Source organism: Protomyctophum parallelum (assembly GCF_964188405.1).
Source record: "Protomyctophum parallelum genome assembly, chromosome: 4".
In the NCBI taxonomy this organism is placed as follows: Eukaryota; Metazoa; Chordata; class Actinopteri; order Myctophiformes; family Myctophidae; genus Protomyctophum; species Protomyctophum parallelum.
Window position 1 is genome coordinate 20163853 of NC_139700.1, and position 13843 is coordinate 20177695.

Genomic DNA, 13843 nt, shown 5'->3' on the forward strand with positions numbered 1-13843 from the left:
GAGAGAACAGAACAGCACTGCACTTTTTTATATACAAAGCCTTGCTTAAGAAAATGCCTAATCAGGGGCATGGTGGCACAGTCGTAGTGCTGTCGCCTCACAGCTAGAATGTCCTGGGTTCGATTCCCGTTCGGGACCCTGTGGGCGCTCATGGCGTGTCCTCTCCTCTGCGTCATCAGTGCCCATACCCGAGGTGGGGTTGGCGAAAGGGCCTTTCTGTGTGGAGTTTGCATGTTCTCCCCGTGTCCCCTCACAAAAAACTTGCATTAATCCTGGTCTCTAAACTGCCTCCCCCTGGCCAGCCGGGGCGCCTGATGGAGGGGAAAGGAACTGGTTGGAATAACGTGTACTTCCACGCGCTACGTCCAACCAGGGAAACTCCCCCCTGTCAGGTGTAAAGGAGTGACTTGGACACTCATGCATGATTGGATTCTATGAAATGTATTATCTTGTCATTTGTTTATGCTATATTTACTGGAATCAGGGCATCATTGGGAAAGAGAGCATTGCTCTCAATTGACCTTCCCGAATACATAAAGGTGAAATGAAAATAAATAAATAAAATAGTGTGAGATTTATGTCAAAATAGGGCAGCACAATTAATCGAAAGTAATCCAAAACCATGAATTTATCTTTATCTGTTGCTCCTTTCCATCCTCTCCTCACCAGTGCACGAGGATTATAACAAGAACATTGTGGGCCTACAACCCACATCATGTAATCATGTTGCCACTGTTAAACTGGTCTTCCAGTCTGTCCTTGTTGTCCCATGGTCTTTCTGATGGTTCTCTGGAGGTCAGGTTAATCATCATGACCAATTGCACTTTTCATCCTAAATCAGTACTTAATTAAAAACAGAGCCATAGTTGACTGATTGTTATAGGAAGTGTGAAATTGATGTCAAAATAGTGCAGCACAATGAATCAAAATTATTCAAAAATCACAGAGGCCATTAAATGTCAAGACATGGCACCGGGGATAAGCAGAATGAAAACAAAAAATATAAAAATAATAATTTTCCAAAATCATCACAAATACTTTAGCAATAATCGTGCAGGGTGTAACATTCCAAATATCCTGTACCTGTGAAATGTCAAGAAAATAACAATCTGTATATTACCCATGTATTCAAATGTATTCTATATCTGTAACATTTCTTTTTAATGGATTACTATAGAATAAGGTTTTAGGTGTGCCGATCCCGTTTTTATGCGAGAACGTCTGGGAACTCAGATTATGTGTGCCCTATATTTTGGCTAGTATTTTCTTTTTGATGTATGTTGTGTTCAGAAAAGTGCATGACATAGGTATAGGGTTCAGTCATAGTGAACTTGTAAGCTTTCAAATTATGTCTTACCAGATACAATATTTGGTAGAGAATCAGCTAGTGTCTAATCCATTATTGTTTTTATGTTGTCCATCAAATGAATCGCAACAGTATTACTCTGTAATTTCCTTTAGAGAAGTGTATCTAATGACAGAGCTGTTTGTTCCACTTATTCTGTCTCAAATCTGTTTATTACACAGAAGTTGTCAGACTGTCTGACCCCGAAATGGGACATGGAATTGGCCTGGAGAACATAAAACTCAACGAGGCTTCAGTCCATGATAGGATGAGAAAATATTAAGTGGGTATTCAGCGATACATTAACAGATCTTAATTACCTCAGTTATAGATTTGGCTTCATAACATTAAATTTATAAGGCCCTGGTTGACAGACCAAAATACTTTGCAACTTACCGGTATTGACTCACCATTCTCACTCACCAAATGATGCAATATTTTAAGACTGAGGGTATGATTACTTGGATGACATTGAATGTGATGTGAATTGTGAATAAAAGAAAGGGGAAAAGCCTTGATTTGTGCAACAACTGTAGGTCTAGGTTTTGTCTAAAATGAAGTAGGCCTTAATAGGCTATGGAAATAATTTGCATCTGAGAAGATTACATATAATCAATCCCCATTCCTTTCAGCTATAGCTGCATGAGAACAGAAGAATTATAAACAATTGTTTCTTCTGGCTCTGGTTTTGCAACAAATGCTCTTTGAGCAATCTGGTTTTGCATCATGAAAAGAAATGCATACTATCCTACCGGAAAGGTTACATTCTAATCTAAACGTTGTACTACTGTGTGGAACACAACCACCCTAAAGATTAATCATTGTGTACTGTATATTACTGCACTATACCTGCATCGAGTGATCTTGGTACATAGAAATTGATCTATTGAAGATTCTGACTTTCAAATGTACATAATTTTTCTTTTCAAAATCTTATTTTGGTCTTATAACAGTATGGGTGTCAAGTCACAGGTTCATAGAAAAAATTATAAAACATCAGATTGTAGTATCAGTGACTGAGGTAAACAAACGTACTGTATAAATCACGGAGATTGTGGGCAATTCCGAGGTTCCCCAGCCTCTCTACAAATACTCCATCTCTGCTAACCCCCACAATCAGTCATTGGGAGGGTAAAGAAAGCCTCAGGTCTCCTCCGATACCCGGGCCGTCAAGCCAACATCTTCTTTCCACCCGACAATGAAAGGTCTCACTAGGGGGGCGTAACGCATGTGGAGGTACACGCTATCCCCCCACCTCCTCCCTCCCCTGAACAGGCGCCCTGACCGCTTGTAGGCCTACTATACTGCACTCACTGCACTGTACAGTAACAGTACAGTACAGTACAGTACAGTACAGTACAGTACAGTACAGTACAGTACAGTACAGTACAGTACAGTACAGTACAGTACAGTACAGTACAGTACAGTACAGTACAGTACAGTGATTACTGTACATTCATTACAGTGATCAGTGATTATATTAGTACAGTGATACAGTGCTTGCGGAACTCGACTTCGTCTCGTTCCTGACCGCATCACTGTCGTGGCAATAATCACGTTAACCCACACCCTCTCGTGTATTCGTGTAATATTGCTTAAATAGATGTGAGGAGACTTCATTTCATAGACAAAACTTTTTTGAATACTTCTTAATATTAAAATAAAAGATCTCTTTCACACACTTATGCCAGTGTCTGAGGTTGCCTTGCCTACCCTAGCCCAAACATTTAGATTCTCGTAGAGGGTTTTTTTTTCGATTCTGACGAATCTCTCTACGAGAGTCTAAAAGATAACCCGCCCCTAACGTCGAAAAGGAACGTTTGTGACCCAAAATCACTCTTACCTTGTACAAATGCAAAGTCTAAGCTGCTTTAAATGTTGCCCCACTTGTTTGTGATCTGTGCGCACCCATATTAAACACCGCACATGCTTATTCTTCAATAAAAAAGGTATTTTAATCCACTCTGTCTCGGAATCTGGCAGCCATCTTGGTTTTCTCTCCATTGTAGATGCGCAAGAGAACCCTGGCCGCTAGGGGCGCGGGCAATGTTCTGTTGCGCATTTACAATGGAGGATTCCGAGACAGAGTGGATAGATAGATAGATAGGACATAGGTAGAGTATGGTGTCAACCAGTTGTTGTCTTTTCCAGTTGCTTGACAACCAACTAACCAATGAAAGCACGATTAACCGTCCTTCCGGCCGATGGGATTTGGGGTCTCGGGAAGAAGAAGAAGGCGAAGAGGGAAGTCAGTAGAAACGACGTCAACGCCTGCACAGCTAACGCTAGCTGTCAGTGTCAACCTTAAACTAGTCCCAATATAGAATTCATTGGAGTTGCCCACTTAAAACGGGTCAGATGGTAAGCGTACAGTATTGCGTCGATTAGAGGCTTTAGCTATAGCTAACTTCATGACACATTTTAATGACAACACGTAGCTAGATTGCTAGCTTGCTTGTCGCTAACATTAGCTACTGGGATAACTTACATACAACTAGCTAACGTTCCAAAACCAAAACAACTCAACTGCTCGTGTTGCGAGGCCTTGCAGCTTCTTGGGCAAGATTGTAAATGACACATACACACTGATCAGGCTTGCTAAAGTTAGCAAAGGTCATAAACATGATCTGTTTGAATTACTTGGTAGTAGCTTTTGAGAAGATATCTTGTTTTATGTCATCACAGCAACAATCTGAAGAATGCATGGCTGCTATCATAATGTAAGTGGGCAGATACAGTGACAGCTTATATATATATTTTTTGTGTCTCCCCAGGTTTTAGACAGGCCTCAAACATGGGTGACATGAAAACCCCAGATTTTGATGATCTTCTGGCTGCCTTTGACATTCCAGATGCCACTGGGCTGGATGCCAAAGAGAGCCATGAGGAGACAGAGAGTCAGCTGAAACACACTGGCATATGCCTGGACGATGGCTTACTGGCTCACCATGCTGCCACTACAGCAGACATCCCTGTTGTGAGTGTTATTGTCAAAAACACAAGTCGCCAGGAGTCTCTGGAGGGTTTTGGTGACGGGACGCATTTGGTCCCTGTCCCTCCATTGCAAAATGGATACAGGGGGCTGGAGACATTGGTCGACTCCAGTGAGTTGCCTAGCAGTGGCTTTTCCAAGTCGTTTGCGTCTACACTGAATGGGGATACCTCCGGAGAACTGCTAGCTAAGGCACCCATTCAGCATAAACCTGAAGCAACACCACTCTTTTCACAATCCTTTTCTCAGTTTAGTCCCATCTCTAGTCCTGAATCTGAAGACACTCACAGTAGTAGAGTTGACAGCTGTCAAAAACAAGAAAGACCCTACTTCCCAGATGCTTCAGTTTTGATGGAACCTTCCTTGTCAGACAAACAGAAAACAATGTCCCTCAGCATGTTTGATGGTTGCTCTGAGGAGAGTGACACTTGCGAGAACACCCTGAGCAATATAACAGAATCCACCAAAATGGAACATACACTGACTGAGGAGCCTTCCGAAAGTTACAACGGTGACAACATTGACAGTGTACTGCCTCCTCCAAATGACCCAAAACAAATGAAGACCAACTGTGATACAGCTGCTAAGCAGGATATGACCACCACTCAATCATATGTTAAAACGCAGACATCTTCTTGCCTTGAGGCGCTCGTGGCTCTGAATACTGGAAAGGATCACAGTGAGCAAAATAATCTTAGAGAGTCATCAGTGGTTCATAGTGACTCCATAAAGGCCAGTCCCAAGGTGCCTACATCACCTCGAAGTCCCAGGAGTCCTCTGGAAGCCGTGAAGCGGCTGACGAAACTCTCTGACAGTCCTGTAAGCATATACAGTGATAGCAGTGGTAAGGCCTCACCCGCAATGGCCTCTGGTTCACCCCCTGCCATACCCAGGGTCAGAATTAAGACCATCAAAACCACGTCTGGGCAGATCAAGCGCACAGTCACCAGTGTGTTGCCTGATTCAGAGGCGGATGAAGATCAGTCGGCCTATGAGTCCTCTCCGTCTCAGAGTATGATCAGTGAGGATTCTTTCTGCAATATGTCTCCTTGTCATTCTCAAAATGTGGCTAGTGATATCACTGTTGGAATGCCTGTTAAATGTGCTCCAGTTGGTACTCTTCCATCAAACGTTTTACACAGTAATTCAGAGGGACACCCTAAGAAGCCAAGCCTAAAGCAATCCCCATCCATTTTCCATAGCGCTAGTGGCCCTGTCGAAAGATCTTTTCCACAGCAAGGTCAGAAACCGAAGAGAATTCCATCAGCCCCAACGGGGCACGCTACAAATACGAACTTCCTTCCCAAAGCAATGCACTTGGCCAACTTAAACCTGGTCCCTCACAGTGTGGCTGCCTCAGTTGCGGCACGCTCCACGGCACATCAACAGAGTCAACCTGCGCTCTCCTCGTCTACAGTGTACAGCACTGTCCCACTGGTGCATCAGGTTAAGACACCAAGCCCTCATCCAAACACCTCCTTTCCCAACACGGCAGCAGGAACCTTAAACAGACTGTTGAACAATGCTAACCCTGTGCCTACGTATGTGCCTAACCTGAATCCTCCCCCAGAGAGCAACATCAGCATTCCGCCCCGTGGATACTGCTGCCTTGAGTGTGGAGACTCCTTCGGGGTGGAAAGGAGTCTCATGCACCACTATGGCAGAAGAAGCGTCCACATTGAAGTAGCGTGTACCCACTGTGCAAAGACACTGGTGTTCTTTAACAAGTGTGCCTTGCTGGCACATGCCCGGGAGCACAAGACTAAAGGGACAGTGATGCAGTGCACGCAGCTCTTCATGAAACCCATTGCAGAGGAACAAATGTTTGTACCCTTGAGCACAGGATCATTAGTGAATGTGGACATGCGTGTTTTACCATCACCCTCACCTAAAAGCCAACCAGTTATGCCCCTCTATCCAGACAATGTCATCCGGCATCGGCTACGCTGCCTGGAGTGTAACAAGCAATTATCAGACTACAGAGCACTTGCAGGCCATTACCAGAGGTTGTCAGAAGATCTGGAAGGGCTGGCAAGTAGATATTATATTATAGCTATATGAAAGAAAAATAATGTCGATTTCAGATTTTTGTGTACCGGTATTTATTTATTTGTGTGTGTGTGTGTTTTTTTTTTCTTCTTAATTTATCACATCTAGATATGCAAGGTGTGTTCCATGCTATCACCCAACAAGTGTAGCTTCAAAGCCCACCAACGCCTTCATGCACACAAGTCTCCTTACTGCTGCCCAGAGTGTGGCGCGCTGAGTCGCTCTGCAGACATACAGAAGCATGTCAAGGAAAACTGTCTCCACTACACACGCAAGGCTTGGTACAAGTAAGTACTGCTACTACGGTTGGAAGTGAAACGAGTAATCCATTGACAAAAAAAATAGTATTTACTAAACAAATAATTGGTTTAGTGATGTATCATGAAAAATGTGTAATATGTCATTACAACTTCACCTAAATATGAACGCTTGTCTTCCATACTATAAAATGAAGAAGTAAATCTCAGGAGGCAATCTCAGGATTTCTATTTGCATTTATCATTTTGTTTTCTAAATGAAATGCATAGATGAAGAATCAAAACATATTATGGACTCTAGTGTCAGTGTAAGTGATTGAAGACAAAATGTGACTGAAAAAGCTATTGGCGTTCTCCCCTGTCCTTCAGGTGTCTTCACTGTGACGTGGTTTTTAAGACTGTTCAAGGTCAAAAGAATCACATTGAAGAAAAGCACTGTGATGTCTTTTTCAAGTGTTCCATCTGTCCAGTTGCCTTCAAATCCTCTGACAGCTGTGACACCCATATACAGAATAAGCACGACACTAGCAAAACATCACCTCAGTAAGTTAACCTCTTGAATCTGCAATGGCAGCCCTGTTTAAAGTTTTACCTTTTTTCCTTTCGCAATATGTTTGGCACATATTCTGAATGACTTTTATTCTTTTACTGTCGGCATTATTGTTTTTCCTCTGTCTTCCAGGTTAATCTTTAAGTGCTCGTGCGAGACGGTGTTCAAGAAAAAGCAGTTACTCTTTCAGCACTTCCATCAGAATGCCAGCAAGCGAGCTACTTGTGTATTCAAGTGTCCAGAGTGCTCTTCAGTTTTCCCCCAAAAGCAGGTGTTGATGCAACACTTCAAGGTTGGCCTTGCTTGTCTTTTTTCCCCCTTTTTTTGTTTTAATACACTGCAACAATTTCAAAATACAGAAATTGATAAAACACAAAATAGCCAGAGGCTTGTTTCCATTGTGGCTGTGGTCCATTTAAAATGGATGTATGTCTTTATTTGTCTTTATAAATTGAATACATAGGATCCTAATGGAATCAAGCCCCCAGGGCTTTTGTGTTATTTTTTGCAAACTGTTAAAAGTATTCAATCATTCAAAAATCTAACAAAATCGTGAAGATAACAAACATAAAAGGCCAGGAATCTGCCTCTAAAAGACGGATGCAAACAAATACTATACGGTATTAGGACGTTTTCAATTGCCCAAGAAAAAAAGAAATCCAGTTCTAGTTGCCGTTTTTGTTTCTGCTAACTATGGGGGAAATGGTTACGGTTGTAATGATGGCAGCAAATGGCGACTGACATCAGTACACTTTGTCACTTCCCCCATGACACTCCCTTGACAATCTGTCAATGCTTCAGTATTTTTCGTTAACAGTTTCATTCATTCCCACGAGTTCCCGTTGTATTTCGTCCTCTGAGCAAATGATGATCGCATTATTCTGATATAATCTTATAATCTGGCCCTTGGTATGCATATTATATAAAGAGTAAAACAGGACCTTATGTATACATTTTTTATAGACTAATCCACAGAGTTGCACTCTCGTTATTTCCACCGTTATGATTGCTGCTCTGTGTCTATACACTATGTAGTAGAACATAATTCAGTATATCTACACTTGAAAGTACGGTATGTTTTTTGTGTTGGAGATGTAAGATGTAAGATGTAATAATGTACGTATGTTATGGTCCTGCCATAGACGTCCCGTTGTACGAGAAAATAAAAGTGCGGTATACTCAGTTTTGCACGTGTACTTGTCTACAGTATGTACTTGTCGTCTTTATATTGCGCATTCTTCTTCATTGCACACACTATTACACTATGACTTTTTGTTAGTGAAACGGCAAACAGTTCTCTACTCGGGCATTAATAATGAAATAAAAAATCAAATCTCAGACGAATCACAAGTACAGCAGTAATTATTACCTCTGTTTGTTTGTGCTGTCTGTTGTCTATTCTACAGAGCGTGCATGGTGGTATCTTCAGAGGGGAAGCGGAAAAGAACGGTAATCAGACGGACAGGACCACTCGGAACCAGGAGACTGTTTCCACAGCAGTCCATCAGCCCAATATTCCCAGCACCGCTAAACGCACAGACACGAACAGAAAGAGAGCAGAGGACAGCAAACCCCATGTGAAGCCTGCTGGCTGGACCTGTGGCGAGTGTCTCCAGACGTTCCCTGAGCGAGACTCCTATGTTTCTCACATGAAAAGTGACCATGGAAGGGTGAGCAGTTAGGGATCCGCACGTAATTCCGACGGAACATTAGTCCGACATGCGTCCCGCACATGCGGTTATGGTTAGGTTAGGGTTTGAGGTAGGTTGTCGGACCAATGACTAGTCTGAACTAAGTACTGCACCCGAGCAGTTATGGATTCTCCATGATTTGACATGTTTTATTTATCAATGTATTTATTTGGGGTGCGTTTAAATATCTTGCCCTTAGAGTTAACTGAAGACCTATTGATGGTTGTTCACTTAGTTAATGAACGTAATGTACAAAACGCACCATATTCACACGATCACATGGCAGATGATCAAGAACAAAATGGCCACTGTGTGCTGTGAATAAAAGTATCAATTATTATTACTCTATATTGTTATTTATGTATGGGGTGGCTGTGGCTCAGGAGGTAGAGCAGGTCGTCCAAAGATCCGTGGGTCCTCCTATCTACATGTTGAAGTGTCCTTGGGCAAGACACTGAACCCCACATTGCCTCCAATGAGTCCTTCGGTGCTAGCTTGCCACCATTGGGGTGTGAATGTATGAATGAATGGACCATTGTAAAGCGCTTTGAGTAAGCACGTAGTGCATAGAAAGGCACTATAAAAATGCAATTTATTATTATTATGTATGAAAGTACAGTAGATGTTGGGATCAGCCTGGGCATTTTTCTGTATAGCGTCTGTGAAGCCAACTGTGTATATATCCTTTTTTATAGTCCATGAAGAGGTATCCATGTCAACAGTGTGAGAGGTCTTTCAACTCTTCGACCAGTTTGAGAAGGCATATACGCAACGACCATGATGTTAAGAAGAAAACGTACTCTTGTTGGTAAGACTTTCATAAAATATGCAGTCTTTCAATGTCTAAATCATTTGATGAAAATAGATTATTTATTGTCACGTGGTGTGCTTTTCATTCCCAAGGTATTGCACAGATACAAAGACCGTATTCAACACGGGTGTGCTGTTGAAGAACCACATAAGTCTAATGCACGGCATCAAAAACCCTGATTTAAGCTTAATGCCAAAAACGCCTATACAGGAATCTAACGTCTTCAGAGAGGTGATTTTTTTTCTTCTTCCATCTATATATTTCCTTTTTCTTTACATAGAAAACGACATGCATAAATACAGTAACCAGAAAACAACATGCATAATTAAAGTAGCATCAGTATTTGTTTTCATTCTCGAAATGGTGTCTTGTTTTTTTTAACAGGGACGGGGCACAAAAAGACCTGCCAGACCTACAGACACCCAAAGCGAGAGGCAAGGTCCTGCTGTCAGTCAAGACGTTTCTTTGGCCAAACGTCCGAAGCCTTCGTTTCGTTGTTCAAAGTGTGGCTTCACCACAGAGCACAGCACTCAGTTCCTGGAGCACATACCTCAGCATAAGACCGACGAGAACACTCCTCAGTGCCTTCACTGTGGACTATGCTTCACATCCCCAATATCACTTAACAGGCACCTTTACATTGTACACAAAGTAAAAGAGTCGGAGGAAGACGTGCAGCCCCGGTCCTCTGTGGAGGAACCAGAGATTGGAGGGAGGGTGCAACATGCACCATCATCTGAGGTTGATGCAGTGAATACATCCCTACAACGGTGCTCAGATGATGCATATCGGGCAGAAGAGAAATCATCCGTACCACACTGTGATGGCAACTTGGACTGTCATTTAAAACCCAGCTCAAAAGCTCAAACAGAGGGAGTCTGTCTCCAGTAGGCAGAGAAAAGCTGCTTCAATATCTCCCCTTTTTTATTACAGTGTATGTGACGATGACGTACAATTCTCGCTTTGAAGCGGTACTTGTGATGCTTTGGCCAGATGTCATGATTCAAATACACTCCTACATTACTGAAAGGCAGTATTTTTGAGAAGATAAGATGTTCATATTTTAGCATCACATATTTATTTTGAAACGCTCCTGCATGTTTGTTTTCTATAGACTATCCCTTGAAGAGCCTTTGGGACACACTCACAATCTTAGAACCATAGATCTTTATTAGTATTTTGTTTCTAATTGTTGCATCCACCCAAACAAGATACTCAGGAATGTCTTCATTTTGTTAGGCCTAGTATTGACTGACTGATGTAACAGAAGGGAGGGGATGGATTTTACCAATGTTATCAATAGCCATCCAATTACTAATGTTAAAAGCATTATTTATTGCAAAACAGAATTTTAATACCTGAATAAAAATCTATACCTGAATAAAATTCAGGTTGACGAATGCAATACTAATGAAGTACAAATGTATTGCACCCATAAGCATTTTTTATATATTTATTTACACATTAATGGTCAGCATTTAAACAATGTGGTATATGTCCAAAACATAGTTTTACATTCATATATATATAAAACAGTTAACCAAAAAAGCCATCTAATGTTTTTTTTATTGGTTTTTACTTAAGTTTCATTTGAATCCTTACACAATTTATTTGTATTTTACATATCTAAATGTGTTTCTATCATGTGATTAATGTAAATGTATAGTATCTTTGGTTGCTTGTCATTCTGGAGCCGGTGTAATTTGTGTTCTGTTAACCATTAGATGATGCAGAGGTATTGGAAATGTGGCACAGCGGTGATTGAGAATACCTCTTGAATAGTTTGTTCAAGCAAGTGAAAGGACATTATCGAGATCAGATCAGGGTACTTTAATTATTTTTTTAAGAATTCGGAGCAGGTGCTATGAAGTGAAGGCTGATGACATGTTTGAATGCATGTTTTAGAAACCAGAGCCTGTAGTTAGGAAGCCTTTACGAAAATGGGAAACCACTCGTCTCGGAACACTGGTTAGGTTATACAATCGTACAAGGACTATGCATGTGAATTTAGAGGAAACTTGGTCTCTGGTCAGCAGTTGTATTCTCGGGTGCTTCACGAATGCAGACCCTGATTTGTATAATAGTCTGTCGTGTTGTTTGGGATTTGGGGCTTTTCCTACCTCCACAGTCAATGTCAGTGATTGTTATACTTGATGTGGCTTTGACGAGGCAGGTTAATTTAGTGCAATGTAAGAAGAAAAAAAGTATATATTGTATATTATATCCCACATTCAATTTCATAAATTATTTTGGGAATGATATTAATATATGGTCATATTGACTTGATTATCAAGTGAACTTTCTATTTAAGTGCTATATGAGTGGTTTATTGTCTGTAAGACTAAACATCTGTCCTTAAATCACCATATGGCCACTGTGAAAAGTGCAGAGGCCAAAATGAAATGTAATTTGTTTCTTTTTTTATAATGCTTGTTGAGAGACATTTGTACTTTTGATACTGTGTACAGTAAGAACAGTAAATTAATATGTGTACATACATTAGCTTGATTGATTTGCAGCATTTTATAAAGCCCTTACACCTATTCAGCATGCAGTGGCCTTTGTGCCTTGCTGTTATGTTTACTTCAAATTCAAAATAAATTGGTGCAATAAAATGGTGGTGTCCTTGTCTTCAGTTTCAAATGTTTTAGTAATTAGCTCAAATGCCAGGGAACCACATGATGCCAAAGCATGATTATTATTCTTTGTAGAGATGGCATTTGTGGATGGGAATTATTTGTATTGCACTGCAGATACGTACATGCTTTGAAGTGGCCACCGCCAGTTACATCATCACATAAGGGACCAATCCCTGGTGGGTGATTTCACCCTATTAGAATATTAAGCCCATCCCTTCTCAGTATAACTGCCAGGCTCTGGAGTGGCAGATGGGCAAAGAGATTGAAATCCTGGAGGAATCCACCAGCATCTAATTGAATAATAATACAGTATAAGGGATGAGTGGACCATTGTCAGGGATTTGCAGAACTGGATTTCTGTCTTCCTTCATTCTAATCTCATACATTGCTATGACGTCTTCAATGACTCTAGATTTAACGGAACTCCGAAACAAAGTTTCAAAGATCAAAGTGAACCCGAGGGGAAATCTATGGGCAACAGGTAAAGTCATTTCTTTTTTTGTTTGTTTATTATTTATTTTATGTTTTTACTAAAGCATATTTTTTATTTTTCTCCTAATTATTCACATTGAAATGATGAACTTTATTCTGTAAGGTCACTTCATGGGCAAGAAAAGTGTTGTGGACAGCACTATTTCGGAGTCCTTGTTGGGAAATGTTGATCTACCCGGTAAAGTGGAAGCTGTCATGCCATCACATAAAGCAGAGGACCTGAGGGAGATGATCTTTGAGCTGTTAAAATTGCTCTACATGCTCAACACAAACAGGGCTTGGACATGTTAGTATATTTTATATCATTGATATGATCTATAATAATATGCCATTCATAAAGATAATATAAATGTGTTTCCAAGTGTATTTGTGTGTACTGGGGCATCAACATAAACTATCTTATATTATCTTTTCTCTTACAGCAAGCAGGATCCTGCATGAAGATTGAACAAGTTGATTAATTAATTTTATTTATTATTTATTTTGGAATTACACTAGACTAGTGTTTTTTTTCTTCTTTTTTTTTTATCCCACGATTTTGTAACCCATTTTTCACCCCTGTGTCAATCATCTAATGTGATCCTGGGCTCTACACACCCTCCACCAACCTAGTCCCCATATATGGGGGACAAGGGGAGAGCATTTTTGAGGGGGTCCTCAATATATATTTTGTGAAAAATGTAAGCTGAAATAAGTTAATGCAATAACTATTATTTATTCATTATTAATTATTTATTTTTAATGCAGCATATTTTTGTCAGTGATGGAAATTTTGATAAATGAAGTTCGTGATTATCATCAATGATTTTTGATGTGTGTCTCTCTATGTGCTGAGTTTTGCTGAAAATGAGCACTTATGTTCAGCCCTGTGTAAATAAAGAACAAGCAACAAAAAAGGTCCTGTATCCACTGCTTTGAGGTTTGATATCTAATGTTTGTGGTTCATTCATAATTTTAATTTCTGTCATGTAATAAATTGGTACAGAAAGCTATGCCTACTGGTCTCAATTTCTTTTG

The 13843-nt window shown here is 40.6% G+C and overlaps 1 protein-coding gene across 1 annotated transcript; it reads left to right on the forward strand.

The window, feature by feature from the left end:
- Positions 1–3579: 3579 nt before the first annotated feature.
- Positions 3580–12299, forward strand: znf592 (zinc finger protein 592). Its single transcript, XM_083763137.1, has 9 exons — positions 3580–3706; positions 4120–6368; positions 6495–6673; positions 7013–7186; positions 7326–7485; positions 8600–8863; positions 9580–9692; positions 9788–9926; positions 10080–12299. Exons 2-9 carry the CDS (start codon positions 4140–4142, stop codon positions 10584–10586), a joined length of 3765 nt encoding a protein of 1254 aa, XP_083619263.1. The 5' UTR covers positions 3580–3706; positions 4120–4139; the 3' UTR covers positions 10587–12299.
- The last annotated feature ends 1544 nt before the right edge of the window (positions 12300–13843 follow it).